Source organism: Streptopelia decaocto (assembly GCF_964273445.1).
Source record: "Streptopelia decaocto genome assembly, chromosome: 1".
NCBI classification, from domain to species: Eukaryota; Metazoa; Chordata; class Aves; order Columbiformes; family Columbidae; genus Streptopelia; species Streptopelia decaocto.
Genome location: NC_138663.1, coordinates 24,532,571 through 24,548,916, shown reverse-complemented (window position 1 = coordinate 24,548,916; position 16,346 = coordinate 24,532,571). Strand labels below are relative to the sequence as shown.

The following is a 16,346-nucleotide window of genomic DNA, read 5'->3' as shown; positions in this document are numbered from 1 at the left end:
CTATATCCCTGAGATTACCAAAGGTGTACACAGTCCTCAATGTATGGGCATAAGAAGATTATGTACAGCAGCAAAACAATGCTACTGTTGCACACAGAACTACTGATTCCACCACAGGAAACCCAAGGTGCCCTTCTAAAGCTGTTGTTACTGCCCATGGTCAGGTCAGCATCCTGTGTTTATTTCTCCTCTGATGTATTATCATACGTTTAGCTGCATTAGAGCTTTTGCCCATGCAGTTTTGTGAGGTCTTTCTGGAGCTCCCTGCAACTACAACAACATTAGAGTACCCAAAACAGTTCAGTATCATCTGTAAACTCAGAGTTTTCCCTTATATTGCCTTCTCCAGGACATTAATAAAAATGTTGAATAAAGATGCAACACTTCTCCTAGACAGAGTGAATCAGACAGAAAGCACATTTGAAGTCTTTAGGAATCAATCAAAAGGAAAACAAAAGAAACCTTCCCCTCAGACCTCCTCCTAAAATATCAGTACTGCACCATAAATACACTAATACAAGGCCTTGGATATCTACTACAGAACTGGTCATTCAGAAAAATGTTTCCTGGGCTGATGATGAATCAGCCCACTGGCTGTTTAAGAAGACCACTGTTTTTAAATCAACAAGTACTAACTTTGAACTCCAGAATTAGCTGTGATTAGAATCACATTAGGATTCAATTCAGTGGCTCAGCAGTAGATTATAGAAGAGAAAAAAAGGTTAGCCGAGGTCAAAAGTGTCACCACAGAAAATGGAATTTTCTGCCTCTTGTTCTCTTGGCATTCATTAGGATTGCACAGATCAATAGGCAAAACCCACGTTTGCACTTCTTAGTGGTTGAGACTACAATATTCAAACATCTCTGCTGGACAGGATGAAAACCCAAGGAAAGCATGTTGTGCTGAGAGATGAAGATCGAGAATAATGGCAGCCTCTTACTATTTACAGACGTAATCACTCCAAATATTAGAAATATGTCCCACAGATGAATCAAGGACGTGGCTGCAAAGCATAGTTTTTCATTAACGGGAATGGAAATATTAAGATCTGCAATATGTCATAGTGTAAACATATTTTATCTAACTGTACCTTGGTTGCCACATCCACATATTGTAGTTCAGGGGTGTTGACAATACAGACTCTCCACACTCATTACAGCACTGTCTTCCACAGCGTATAAATCCAATGCCTTCACTCCAGCTTTGCCACCATAAAATTATTAATATCTATGCACAAAAGTTTAACTTTTATTTACTTTTCACTCAAGCCTTTGCCTTGTTATTTGTATGGGTGTTCTTCCTACAGCTAGGAAGTGCAAAAAGCTTCAGAGCCTATAGTGCCTATTTTACCATCCAAATAAATTATCTTTTAAGTCAGAAAGGTAGGTTCCTTGGGTAACCAATGAGGAGACAGCGAAGCCTCCAGAGAGCTATTAAAAGCATTTAAGCAGTTATCTACACGCCTACCATAAATACTGTGGAGGTCCCAACTGCACTGGTGAATAAAATGATCAAAGAAATGGGTGTTCTTATTCTCCCTCTCACCGTCCCCCGGACCCTGCTGAAACAGATATTGGCTGTCTCCTTCAATACAAGTTGCCTTTAGATTCTGGCTGGGGAATCTGGGAATACCCTCCTACATCGACCCAAACCAGGAAGTGATGGGCCTTAAATGAGCTGTGACTCATGTCCTGATCCTCCTGATCCGCCTACTCTCCTCCTCTGCCACCCCTGCACAAAGATTACCATATCCAAGACAACCTAAAGATCAGCATGCAAACCTTGTTGGTATATGCATATTTGTGTCCTAAATGGGCTCACAGTGTTTTATACTTTCCTGAATTTATCCTTGCTGCAGAAGGAAATCCCATTTCCTTTTGCTTACCCTCCTCAGTCTCCTAAAATATCATGCAGAATGTTTTCTTGCCTTATTAAGCACTGATTAGATTTTCTTTGGAAGGGAATATATGCAAAGGGAATATATGCAATTAGGGTAATAAATGTTAATGAGCATCCCATTAAGTAAGCAAAAGCACCTTGAATGTCAGACCATCATTTTTTCCCAAATAATTACATGTAGCTGACTTAACTAGATAGAAAACTTAAAATTCAGGCTGACAACTCACAATTAAAGCACTGATTTATCACAGATTTTCGAAAAATGATGTTGCTTTCAAAATGCGCCATGAAAAAAAAACAGACCAAAACACGCAGCCATATATAAACAGTTCTTATTTCAAATAGGCAAGATGTTTCTGTTTAGTTAAAAGCCTACATTTTTGTTTAAACATGTATAATATCTGAGCATGTTAATATTTTTAACAGCTAATAATTTCTTCAAGAAACACTATTTAAGAAAATTAGTGGATAGAAAGAAATATTGTTGAAGATTTTGTAAATACTTCGTGCAGAAGCTAGAAGATGAAAGAAATTGAATGCCATTTTCTCCCTTTCTGTTCAATTCTATAGCCTCAGCTGTAGAATGTTCTATATTGCTACCTTTTTCTAGAAGTCAGTGGTGTTAGTGATGTGCACATACTTATCTCTTAAAACAAAACCCCCCAATAGTTATTAAGGACAAAAAAAATCTGTTTAATCCAGAGGTTAATGTACAAGAAGGCAAGCTTCATCTACAGATCTGTTGCACCATGAAAAATATACTTCCATATCTAGGAAGGTTCTCATGTTTGGAGTGAGATCCAAAAGAAAACAGATCATAGATCTTTAGTTTATGTTCTGTTTACTTAATGATCAGGAAAAAAGACTTTAACAAGGAAGATGAAAAAATTTTGTGTAAGACTGTGCAGCTAGTATATTAACATGGAGAAGGTTTTTTTTTTTTTGGTAATGAAAAATTAATGTAATCAGACATTTCCCATGTTTACAAACAACTTCACTGGTAACATATAGCTTAGAAAACAGGTCAGAGAACACTTCATACATCAGTTATCCCAAAAGAAGTACCAACTCTCTTTAGCCCAGCCTAAAAACATGTTTCTCCAACTCACTTGAGAAAACCTCTAGTGACATAGACTCCATATTCTCTCTAAGCCAACTCTAGTTAAATTCTAGTCTAGTATTTAAGAACCTTCATACAGAGTTCAACTGACCAGGAAAGAAGGGTCTGCTTGATAGTACTCTCTGGGTTCCATTGCTTGGCTAGATCCCAACTGACTGTAACAAGGCTTTGATATCTAGCAAAAATATGAACCGTAATATTTAGGTGTTTGCATCAAGAACAGCGTACCACTGCCAGCACCTCCTAACAGCATTATCTTCACTAAGTGTAAGATATAGCACTATAGAAACATTGGTTACGTAGGCAATTTTGAGGTTATCAAGTCCAGCCTCCCACTTAACAACAGTAGATGAGTCAGCTATGGCTATATCAAGCCAAATTCTGAAAACTAAGTTCTGAATCTCCAAGATGGAGATTCCACAACTTCACTGGCTGACCTGTTCCTCTGCTCTACTACCTTCATACATAAGTTTTGCCATAATGATCATTCTGAATATCCTAAGTCACAGCTTGTGACAGTTAACTCGTTATACTATCTGCTAATACACACCAATAGTGCCGTCATCTTTGCCTTTGAAACTTCCTCCAAGTTGCTTGCGGTAGGCTGCTATTAGACCACCTATTAGATTCTGCTTTGCCAGGCTACATGAGTCTATCTTCCTCATTCCCATCAGGGAGATGGGAAGAACAACTACTTCAATCTCCTACCTTTGTTTTTTCTAATGTGGCCAAGCATTATCTCAACTATAATGAAAGGGCATTGCTGGCTCTTACTCAACCCAGCATCCATCTTGCAAGCCATCTCCCCCACCCTGCCCCATCCTTTTTTAGCAGAGCTGCAACTCAGTCACTTGGTTACTAGTTGATAATCATGTCCAGAGTTAGCCTGCACAAGCTGCAAAACTTTCTACTTCTCCTCGATGGTCTTCATGGGGTTTCTTTCAGCTTAATGCTCAAGACCACCCTTAACCACTCAGCAAGTCAGCTGCACCACCTTCCCCTTCAGTTTAGTACTGTCCACAGATTTGCTGAAGATAGATTTTATCTCATCATCCAAGCTGTCAACAAAAATACTGAACAATACTGAACTCTGGAGTACTGTATTCCCAGCTACCAACTGGCCTTTTAAACCATGTTCTACCACCCTTCTAGTATTGTGATCTAGCCAATTTTCAAGCCCTCTAATAGTCAGCCTCTACAGCCTCAACTTACAAATGGAAATGGGGTAGAAGATGGTGTCAAAAGTCCTAGTCAAGGTACATTACCATTAACAGCTCTCCTTATTCACATAATCATTTCATGATACAAAGTCAGGTTGGTCACACGTGATTTGCTCTTGGTATAAATGCAAACTAATAGTGATTACCTCTACACGTGTGAAAATGTATTGCAAGAGGTTGTGCTCCAAAATCTTTCCAGAGACTAAGGTAATGTCTATAATTCTCAAACTTTATGCACAAAAGGATGGTTTGTTCCTGAGCTCTTAGTATGTTTTCTAAAGAAATCAGTGAACTCCTGGGCTTTCCTTTTCCCCACATTGCAGTTTCTTAAGGGTCTCTGCATAGCAATTCCTTAAATTAGGACTAAGTTCACAGCTTACCTTCTCAGCCTTTCTCCAACTTTTGAACTGTCTACTGGTGATTTCTGCAGTCCAGCTGCTACCTCTTCCCTGTTTGTGAGCAGCAAGTCAAATAGAGCACTAATCCCAGCTGTTCCTTCTGCATCTGAGAAATCGTCACCAACACAGTCTAGAAACCTTGTCAGTTACTTGCACAATGCCGTGTTAACTTCCCAGCAAATTGGTGGCAGGTGTCTGAAATCCACCATGAAGATCAATGCCTGCCATTGGGAGACTTCTTTTAACCTTTCTAGCTTTATCCTCTTGGCCAGGTGGTCTGCAACTGCCACCCACCACATCACCAATATTTCCCTTCTGATCTTGACCAAGAGACAGGACTTTTTTTTTTTTTTTCCCCAAATAGTGTAGATGCTATTGTGTAGCCATTAGTGTAGACACATTTATGAGCACTCTCCTTTCTGAGAGGGAACGTTACCATCTTCTTTGTAGCCTTCTACCATACATATCTTCTCCACATGCATTGCTTTCTCATTTAACCCTGAGATAAGCTCCCTATCTTCTAAAAACCTGGTTTAAAGTGGTTCATGTTAGGTTAGCAATCCTGTCCACAAATACGTCCATGCTTTCTTGTCAGGCTCATTCTATCACTTCCAACTATTTCTTCTTCTCGAACAACATGCCACAACCAAAGGTCCAAGGCTCACCGATTACAACAATTATACAGGTTGTGTGTGTCATCCTGGGCCATCTTTGTTCTCAGAGTCTTACAGTCACCTTTGATCTCCCCAGGGTCACATCACCAGTGCTCACACAGACAAACAGTAAACGGCTCCAGCTGGAAGGCTAGATGAATCAGGAATCTCTCTGCAACATCACAGATCCTGGCTAGAAGCAACTAAAAGGTCTTGCCAGCAGATGGGTGCCTTTGTCCTGGACAGCGTGGAGTCATCAAACTCTAAAACCTGTTGCTTCATCTTTTCACTGGTCCCAGTCCCGTGAACTGAGGTGCCCGAAATGCATTCTTTTGACAAACGAGACTCACTCATCCTGCTCTGCTGCCAGGATCCTGAACCAGTTTTCCAAATGAGCAATTGCAGAGAGACAAGGAACCATTCTCCTGCTTCTGGAAGTTACAAGCTTCCAGCTTCCATCCTCCTGGAAACATGGGAACGGGAATAAACTACTAACATAAAACAGGTGGGAAAAGACCAGTTATAGAAAGTCTGCTATCCATCTGTAAAACATAATAGTTGCTCCAGTATGGTAAAACTGGAATACTGGTCAGATAAGTTTCCCTAAGGCAAGATGTGTTTCAGGCAAGATCCTGTTGTCTCCAGTCTCCTGAGGAAACACACAGTCTGGGGGGAAGGCTGTGCCAAACTGATTGAAGCGTGATTTTACAGTGGTTCTAGGAATAAAACAAAGCTACTCCAGAAATTGTGTGTACCTTTGGAGGCTCTCTCAGGCATGGCTCAGTATCATACGCCCTCATTTACGGGCAGTCCTAGTGCTCCCACATTAGAAAAGCTTGGCGCTGCAAAACAAGTTAGGAAAACACATTTATGCAGAGGTGACAGAGGGATTGATTCTTCCCTTACTTCGTTTGCAGAGGGATATTTTTTCTGCCATAGCCCCAATGCTTACCATAAAACAGCTCCTTTCAACAGCAGCTGGAAGTCAACATTTATACTAAGTAAGTGGCCCCAGTTTTATTTCAGAATTTTCCTGTTTATAGCTAAAATGCCTGGAAGTCAATTTGTTTATCTATTATTTCAAGAAACAGATTCCCATAGAGAACACATAGTACAGATGAATCCCATTTTTACTCTCCTTCCTTTTCCCCTTCCCAGTAAGTTGTAAACTTCCAAAATGAGGGTTGCAGTTATTTTTTCCTTCTCTCTAGTCACGTTACTAACCAAAAAAGGGTCATTTTAGTTGGCCTGAGAATTTTTCATGCCTTTAGCAAAAAACCAAAATGAAGATAATCTACCTACCCATAGAAGACCTATAGAAAGAGAAAAAGGCATTTTCTTGTAAATGTGATGGAAGTTTGAAATGATGAACATCTAACCACAAAGCAGGTAGTCTCAGCACTGACACCAAACTGAATCTGGATGATATGAACAACTGTTTTCAAGTCTTGTAATATAAAAAGGAGGAACAAATGCCAGGCCAAGGAGCATTTCTCTGCATGACAGCTCTCCTGTTGAGAATCAATCCTCTTTCTGGGTGAGAGGGTGTCCAGGGTGGGCTGCCTGGAAGATTAGAGATTGTGAGATTAGATCTTAGATTAGAACGGCCTCAGCAGAGGAGACAGATGAATAGGTGCCCTGAGAGTTCTCTCATTTTTAGGACAGCCACAAAAACAACTTCCTAAAGGATAAAAAATAAACACACAAATTATAGTACATTCAGAAAGAGCTGCAGATCTCTCAGCTATTTTACATAGACAATTACTCTTGTATAGGACAGTCCATTGTCTGCTATGGCTGGGCTTTGATATTTCTTTTAAAAATATATATCTACCATATATATTATCTGGCCCATTTCCAAATTTATTGGCATCTTTCCCTTTGGAGTGATTGAGATGCAGGAGCCCATATGAACCTTGTCCAGGCAGCCAGCTGCAAATAAACTTCCCCTCTAGAACAGAGAGCTAAGAGGGTTCTCCCTTAAAAAATTCAAAAGTGAGAGAACAAAGCAGCTAAGCTTCAGAACAAGACACTCAGTACCACTGACTGAGAGGGAAACGCAGCCTCATTTTTTTTTTTTTACTGTGGCTTTTTCAGCTGCTTCTGCGGGCTTCACACTGGATGCCCAAGACACCTCACAGGGTGAAACACCCTGAAGAGAAACAAACCTGAATAATCAAACTGATCTTTGGAATGGAAGTGATTGTTCTAAACAAAACTACTTTGCTTCGAACTGATAAAAAGATAGAGGAAATACAGAATATACTATGTCTTAGGCAGAAGAAGTGACAAATTTATGCTAAAGATCATTAACATCTTCAGCTTGCTCACAAGCATTTTTTCAAATACACATATAAGCTGGGAATCAGACACATTAATAAACTTAATCATCAGTCTGGAAATGTGGCTGTAAAAATTATTTGGTTTGCATATATTTACTTGAAGACACAGAATCTCTCCTTAAAAAAATCCCAAACAAAACATTTTAAAAAAATAATACTACAGCCTTTGGGAGAAAAGATTAATTTGTATTGCTTAATACCAATCTAGATGAACTTTATCCTCAGCTGGTAATATTAAACACAATGAGTCAAATACTCTGGTGATATTAAAATAAGTGCAAGCTAAATCTGGATATATTTGGTTTCGAGTGTTGAGGCAGTTAAAATCCCTTGGATCTGGAACTCAAAAGAATGTCATAAAAGCATCAATTACTTCATGAAGGCTTCAAAAGAATATCATAGGAAAAAAAAAGAAAACACAGGGAAAAGGTAGAAAACAGAAGAAACTTAAAAGGATCTACTTTAACAAAGCCAAAACCAACTTCATTATTTTTTTTATGCAATGATGCTCATTTTGCTGCTTCTTTCCATCATTCTTCTATCATTAGAGTAAATGAGAACAAATCAAGACCCTTTGGGGCAATCACATTTTTTCCAAAGTAAATTCTGCTAGAGTAGAAAAAAACACTTATTTACAGGAGCTTTTTTGGTTTTTTTCCAAGTATCATCTGTGTGTGTGTGTGTGTGTGTGTGTGTGTGTGTGTGTGTGTGTGTGTGTGTGTGTGTGTGTGTGTGTGTTAAAAGAACTGAATCACTTGATGATTCCAGGACTTCCTTTTCACTTGAACTCACATTATGAAGCTGAAACTCCAAACCGGCCTGATATACACTGTTAAGCTTCACTGTAGATTTCTTGGAGTCCCATTATAGGAGCAATCTTAGGAGGGATATATGACATTGCAGCACTATTTTCCAAAGCACTAATACTTTTGTTTTGAGTAAGACCTTTCCAGAGCTCTCAAACTGAGGTAAAAAACAAATGAAGCAGCTCAGAAAAAAACCCCATTTTAAATAGATAACTGTTGGAATAACTTCATATTAAACTCCTATGTACATGTAATTAAGAGTGACATCTTATGAAGAAGAGACAAAATCTAAAATCCTGTGAGAAATGACAATTTATTTCTCCACTGAAATATCCGAATTATTCTGCTTCGCTGAAGAACAGACAGTGGCAAATATATTTTCCCCTTGAAGAATGGGGAAAAATCAATCATAAATCAGATTTTTTTTGTGAGGAGGAGGGCATGGGAGAAGATATATTCTTTTATTTGCAGATACTAGAAACCAATAGAGCTGATGCATAAGCAAGCCTGAAGTGTGAACATTTCTGTTATCAAAGGCAGGAGACACTTTTCAGGTTGACAGACATATATGACAGTTTTAAAGCACCGACCTTTTCTGTAAGGAAGCATATCATTATTGCATCATGACTGCGTGCAGAAACTTTCTAAACCCACATAATCTAAAAATGTGGTCAACACCTGAATGCTAACTATAACTTTATAACCTCCCACAGTCCCACAAACTTGTTTTTTCAGTCCCAAGGTATCTCCCATACCACTGCAGTCCCTTCTGCCCACTGAGAGCCCAGACAGCTTGTCCCCACACTCCTGTCCCGCCTGACATCTACTCTGTAGTCACTGCAAAACTGCCTTTTATCTCGAGAGCAAATAAATCCTGCCCCACGCCGGGGGTCAGCACTGGCTGCCCAGCAGTAACCCCTTACCAGGTAAGGCCTGAAGATACTGAAGGCAGCAGATCTCCCGTAGAGAGCACAAGGGGCTGTGGTACTTTGGTTTGCATTTACTTTTCTTTTTTTTTTAATACAGGAGTAGGAATATCTTAGGCCAGGTAAAAGCACATTTTCAGCCCAGAGGGACGGATGTTTAAGACATCAGTGGATGTCTTAACTAACACTCGAGGCTGCCTCGAAAATGCAGCAATGGACCTTATCAGCATTTTTCAGAGGTTTCCTTGTTGTATCGGGTGTAGTTTCTCACGAAATAAGAAATGACAGTCATTGGTGACCATCGGAAAGGTGCTGGCTTACCTAAAGCCCTGGTCAAATTATAACATCTCATGGAGCCAGTATCTTCTCGTTTGACCGAAAAGACTCAGATAGAGAACATGTACTGTTTTGCAATATGTATAGAATGCAGCCCAAACCATTCTTTTCCCGTGCCTTGCCTCAACTTAAACATTAATGAATCTGCTTAAGTTTTGGTCTAAACACTAAATGGAATCTTAACACTTGTTTAATTACTTCAAGAAGAAGATTATCAACTCTACACTGAAGCTTTCTATACAAAGATATCATTATTCTTTGTCCTTCGTTAAGTTGCATTTGTCCCTATAACTTACACAGAGTATGAAAGTTTCTAAGAAAAATAACCAGAAGCGTGGGAAATTCTGTGATCTGTGACATAACTGCACTATTTTTCATGATTTTACTGAGCAAAGGATCAGAACTACCAACATTCAAAAGTCACGAGGGCCTTGTTGCAAATTAAATTGCCCTTAATTTGACTTATTTCCAAAACTGCACAATTAACTGGACTTCAGTGAAGTGCTGGGTGAAACAGTCCAATTGCACTGAGCACCACAAGCAGACTTCAGTTCAGGAGAAATTCTTGACAGAAAATATTCTCATAATTAAAAATATAAAAATTTATTATGGAAGATACAATATAGTTCATAATTTTCAGAATTAGACACTTATGCAAAGAGTTACATCTTGAAATCAGATAATAAAGGATGTGAACAAGACACAATACAATGGTTTTAAACAGAAAATTATATCTTGCAGCAAAGTACCATCTAAAGCTATTTCCAAAAGAATTAGTTTGTGGTTGATTTCCAAAACGTCGACAGTAGAAGACTTACAAAATAATTTTTCTTGAAAATGGTTACATTATTCTCAAAACTATTTATTACCTGACAGAAAAGAGAATGTGACTTGCAAGAATTCTTTCATTATGAAAATCAGTGTTGTTCTTTCCTCCATGCTCCCAAGACAAAGGGTTTAGATCAGGCAAAAAAGTCAATGTTACAAAGGTTGACTTTCAAAATAAAATAAACTCTGTGTGGAGTGATGATTTACTTGATGTAGAAATTCTGGTACTGGTGAAGCAGTATAATAATAGTGCATGACCACACATCAGTTTGAGTTTGACTTTCAGTTTGACTTTCTGCATCAAAGTTATCCTCTACATCAGTGAATAATTAAAAAAAATAAAAAAAAGAAAAAGACTATGTCATGTTTGATCTCTATAAATCAAAGAAATCGTAACAACACACTCTGGCCAGGCATCTCAAAAGCAAGTCAAGGAGCTCATTAAGTCCCAGCTAACTCGCAATCATTTCTTTATCACAGAACACAGCTCAAGGCAACACTATGTAAATAAAAATCAGGTGAAAGTGTTAGCACTTACCAAACTGAATCTTTTAATCACAAAGAGATATAGGTGGGTGGCAGCAGTTGCTGGCCTTGCTCTAAGTTGAAAACAAGATCATAGAAGAAATCTTCAACAACCTAATGTCAATGTTCTGTTAATGTTCACCACCCAAGGACAAGATTAGGTATTTAGCATATGTTAAAAGATTATGACAAAAAAAAACCCTGTTCTTCAAAGAAAAACACGTACAATTCTCATAGCTATGTGGACTGTGTTTGACAGTGTCAGAGAGCTGGTCTATTACTATTCACTTTATTTCTTATTAAGTTATTTTGCTGATTGAACAAACACTGTTTCTCAGTGCCATCACATAAAGGATGGAGACTGGAAACCTATGTAGACCCACAGAAACCTGCACCCCAGCACAATTGTCTGAGGAGCTGTTGCCAGATACCCAAGGGTTTAAGAGCTGATGGAAATGCTCCATTTAGGACAGGCTGGGGAGCAAAAGCTGCTGAAAGCCAATTAAAGGTTTCTAAATGCAGAGACAGCCACAAGGAGGAGGCTGGCAGACAATACCTCCTACTGTTACAAACAGCATCCTTGTCTGCTTAGCAGCTCTGTAGGTGCAGGATAATTTACTCTTATCATCGACATTGTAAGAAATTTTCCTGTTTCCTATTTCCAAAGGGCTGGAAGGAACGAAAAAGGTGGGAAAGAAAAAGACAAGAGTTTTCTGCACAAATTATAACTGTTCAGATTTGCTGTTAGGGCAGCTGTTTCTCAGAGCTGCAAAATACACAGAATTTCATATCTCTGATTCTCTGCTAGAAGCACTGGCTATAAGGCAACTCATCAAAACCTCTATCAAAAATACAATTTTAACATCTGTTTGGACTTACACTTATCTCACTGCTCCCAGACACTATTGATTATCATTATCTGCAAGTCTCTGCTATTCTAAACAGCAGTAGCAAAGGGAAATTAAAGTGAGCATTTTCATACAAAGACACATAGAAGCTTCTAGGGTGGAATGAAAACTGCTGTTGCTGACTGAAATCTGAGTCTAACTCCATCTCATCTTCTATAAATACACTGTAAATAGAAAGGAATAAGATACAGCCTAAACTAAAATGTTTATTAAAGCTGTAATGAGAAATAAGGGATTTTGCCAAAGGAAAAAAAGCACTGCATTATCAGAGACTGGCTGATGTCTGCAATAGGCTTCTTAGGAAGGCTGTGACTCGTCTTTTTCTTTGCGACAGACTTCTTCTCATACCTTTGATGTATTATGTGCTTGACTGGACCACAGGAACAGCAAATAAAATGTATGGATGGTAGCAACTCTGTTGGAGAACATAATGAAAGTTTTTGCTTTAGCAAAGTGAACCTCATCATTGCATTGGAAAACTAAAATCCTCATTAAGCTAGAAGCCCAAACAAGAAGTGCAGAGACTTGAAGACTTTTCCTCTCTATTCTCCCCAGGTTGCAATACAGAGGTGCTCCTGTATCTGTTCCCAAGGAGGTAAGTCTCCCTTTCTTCCTGTCCTCCAATATTTATATGAACCCAGGGTAAACAATGTGTACTTTGGAGACCTGCACAGGAGATTTTACAACCTTCAGTGCTCAAAACCAAGAAGAGTCTTCTCTTTAGCCCATTGAGCCATTTCTGCACACATCAGGACAATCAATCAGTCTTTTTCCCTTCCTTCTTACCACAGGATTATTTCCTCTCTGATATGCAATTCAAAAAACAGAAAAGAAAATCATCCCAATCTCAAAACTCTACCATAGCGAAAGACAAAAATGTGTCACTGTGATGTTTCTGTGTCTTCATAGGTTATAGAACAAGGACAGAAAATTGTTGATATTTGCCAATCGGTTTTGTTCCACAAACATTCCTACAATTAAGAACTCAAATAAGGAAGCCTTCAAGTGTACAAATATAAGAACGTAGTGGACTTTATCATCAGAACCACTTCTAGGCTAAGGGAACAATTTCCTTGTTTAATTGTTCAAAGCTCTACAGTCACGTTTGTTTGTGCTCCTCTAGCACAACACAGACTAACAGCAGATCTTGACCATTCACAGTGACATATAAAATAAGATTTAGCAATCATCAGACACCAGAGGAGGGAGGAATCCATACAGAGTTTCTACTAAAAATAGCGGGTTATCAAATTCTGGTGAAAAAAATAGTTATTTTTTTCATGTTTTCAGGTGTTGGAACAGGTTGCCCAGAGAGTTTGTGCAGTCTGTCTCTATTCTTGGAAGTTTTAAGACCTGACTGGTTAAAGCCCTCAGTAACCTGGTTTGCCCTCACAGGTGACCCTGCTTTGAGCCAAGGGTTGGGCTGCCTGACCTCCTGAGGTCCTTTCCAAACTGCATTATCCTATGCCTCTATGTTCTATTATATTAAAAAACAAATAGGCAAACCAAAACACAACTAAGCAGGATTACATCCAGGTTTCAGTAGTTCTTCACCTTATTGCCAACCTGTGTATCCCAGGGGTTAGCTTCATGACATACATGTATGTGAATTAAGAGGCAAAAGGAATAAGATGAGGAAAACAGGAAAAAAAAAAGAGTATTTTCTCTCTTTCCACTGAAAACACTGCTCATTTGGAAGTCTCTTTCCACCGTCTTGATAAACAGCTCACAGTGAAAACAGAAGCCCTCATATTGGATGCAGAATAAAATATTACACTTTCTTATAAAAGTTGCATCTATGATCCTGAGAATCATTAAATACCATAGATGTTTCAATCATAGAACAGTTGCATGATTTTATGCCACACTACCCCATAAATGAAGTAGGCAACAATGTCCAAGATTCCCCATTTGTTCCTGAATTAAGACAGCCCACAACTACAAGCCAGCCTTCAGCATAATATATTAAAAACATATTTTACGTAGTCTGGTGTTCTGTTTTATAGACAGTGTAGAAAGCTAGGTGAGCTCAGTTTAAATGCTACATTCACTCTGGTTGGTTGCAAGACTTTCAAAAATACCTCTCTTTTTTTCAGGTCTTCACTCCCTAAGTAATTGTTAATTTATAGTTGCATCACTATGAAGACTAGCCAGATAAAATATTTTTACATATCACTTACACTATCGATTAGCAATAGATTATACATATACATCCAAATATGATTGCTGAATAGACTGCTTGTTTTGTCCTCAGTAATTTATGGAGAACATCACTTTCATCCAACAACACAACAAAGTAAAATGTGCAAATTAGCTTTGTAGATGGTGTTTGAAATAAAGCACATCAAGTTCTAACATAGCCAACTTCTAGACATTGTATGGCCAAGAGCATTTTGAATTGAATCACCTGCCACCTATCTATTTATGGAAGCAAATTCCTTTTAAATATCCACACAAACACACAAATGTATGTACAAACATACATACGTAACTTATAAGATGGTATGCAGGTATATAGACCATAGAATATTCCACAGAATCACTCAAATCACTGGAGCTGTGACACTGTAAAAGGTCTCAGGACATCCTGGTAGCAAAAGTACCATATACTGTGCCATACCCTTGTTCCAGGTGCTCTCCAGCAACTCAATGATGCAAAGATTCTTTCCTGAGTGGTCTCATCTCTGTGGAGATGTACCTAAAACTGAAGACTTCTGCACACTGGAAGGACTTGACCTGTTGGCAGGGGGGAGATATTTTGAAAACAACAGAACCGAGTGACACCAATACTTACTTGGCAGGCATTATAAATCAACTGGTGTTCCAATTTTTTGATCCCTAGAATCTGCTGAAACATTTCATAAAGCTGTTCCTTGCTCAGAATCAGCTCCGATACAGCACTTAAGGCCATTCTATTTGGCTGTTTGCAAAAGTCCTCTTCTCCCCTGTATATGGCATCGTATTTGGCTAGCCAAGAACTTAACACTGTCTCTTTGCTCAATCCATCGATTTCTGGCAAACTTCGGACCCTCTTTTCTATATTTTTCTTAAAAACATCTCTAAAGTCATTTGCAGAACATCCTCCGCTGTGGACCATTCTTGCAACCCGGTCACTCTTGAGAAATACCTTTTAAAATAAAAGAGAAAAAAAGAAACAAAAAGTTAGGCATGGGCAAAAACACAAAATCATCCCTTATAAAGGGATCACAATCTAATATTTTGCTTCTATGTAAGTTAGCTTTATAAGTAAGAGTTATAAAGGCCAGGTTTGCTATATTTTTCACAAAGAAACAAGTAACTATGTTGAAAGCGTAAGTTTCTGCATTGACTAAGTACTTAAACTAAGTAGCTTTTAAAGTGTTTATTCATAAATTTACAATATTTAAACTAGAAAAGTTTGAGTTAACATCACCTAATTCAAAACCTGCCTACAAGATTTAATTAATCTTTCCTCCATTAAAACCAAAGAATTCTACAGTTACTTGCAAGTAACTCATGGATGAGCTACACAGTCTCAAAACTCAGGAGTATGAGTTACAATATGAACTTTAAGCCAGCCGAGAATCTCATGGAAGGTGAGACAAAAATCCAGGAAAAATAAAAAAAGTACTAGAGAAACACTACAATCAATATTAACAATAGAGGAAAGAAAGATACAGAACTGGTTCTACTACTGTAGATATGATACTGGAGACACAATACGGGATTCTCCATGTAAAAAACCCAAACAAAAACTAACACTAAAAACCTCTCCAAAATACACATACTCTTAAAATATGACAAGGCACACTACAACAACAAACTCATTCAATCAGTGTCAGCATTCTGTAAGAGCTTTTCAGTGTTCAAGGACAGCTGCATTCAGCTCTTCTTCTAACAAGGGCTTTGGCAAGGCTGATCTTTCCAACCACTGTGTGTGGCAAGCTCATTTCTAGCAAGTCTCATGAAACTGTTCCGCTACAAAATGCAAGCAACAAGAACATGACCACTGCAGCATGACTGGCCAGGTAAGCAACCGCTGTGTGCCTTGGACAAAGGACAAGTGGCAGCATGCCGTTGAATGGGTAACTCAGGGAGAACCAGCTGGCTTCAGGCAGCAGAGGGAGGTGGGCCCAGGACCCCCACCCTGGCAGGCCTGGCTGCTGGGACTGCTCGGGTGCCGCATCAACACCCCGCGCACCGCTGAGATGCAAACCACAGGCATGGTACCAGGTAATCGAAAAGAGACTTTCTATCCATCACCTTTCTGACTGTTCGCTCTCTTAAATCAGATGCTATGAAGTGGAAGATGAGTTAACGGTGCATTTTCAGATAGTGCGTTTAGTCACCAAGAGCTATGAAAATGCAATGAATGAGGTGACAGCGCAGCAGAGCTCCAACTCCG

At 38.8% G+C, this 16,346-nt stretch overlaps 1 protein-coding gene across 3 annotated transcripts in view; it reads right to left on the bottom strand.

Moving 5' to 3' along the window:
• Window positions 1-16,346, bottom strand: part of CADPS2 (calcium dependent secretion activator 2) — a gene marked incomplete at its 5' end in the record, with an annotated part of 304,710 nt that overhangs the window by 183,849 nt on the left and 104,515 nt on the right. For all 3 annotated transcript variants that reach the window (XM_082042913.1, XM_082042914.1, XM_082042915.1), the window contains one exon: window positions 14,757-15,089. In XM_082042913.1, the coding sequence (XP_081899039.1) occupies window positions 14,757-15,089 (333 nt within the window). The remainder of the gene's footprint in view (window positions 1-14,756; window positions 15,090-16,346) is intronic.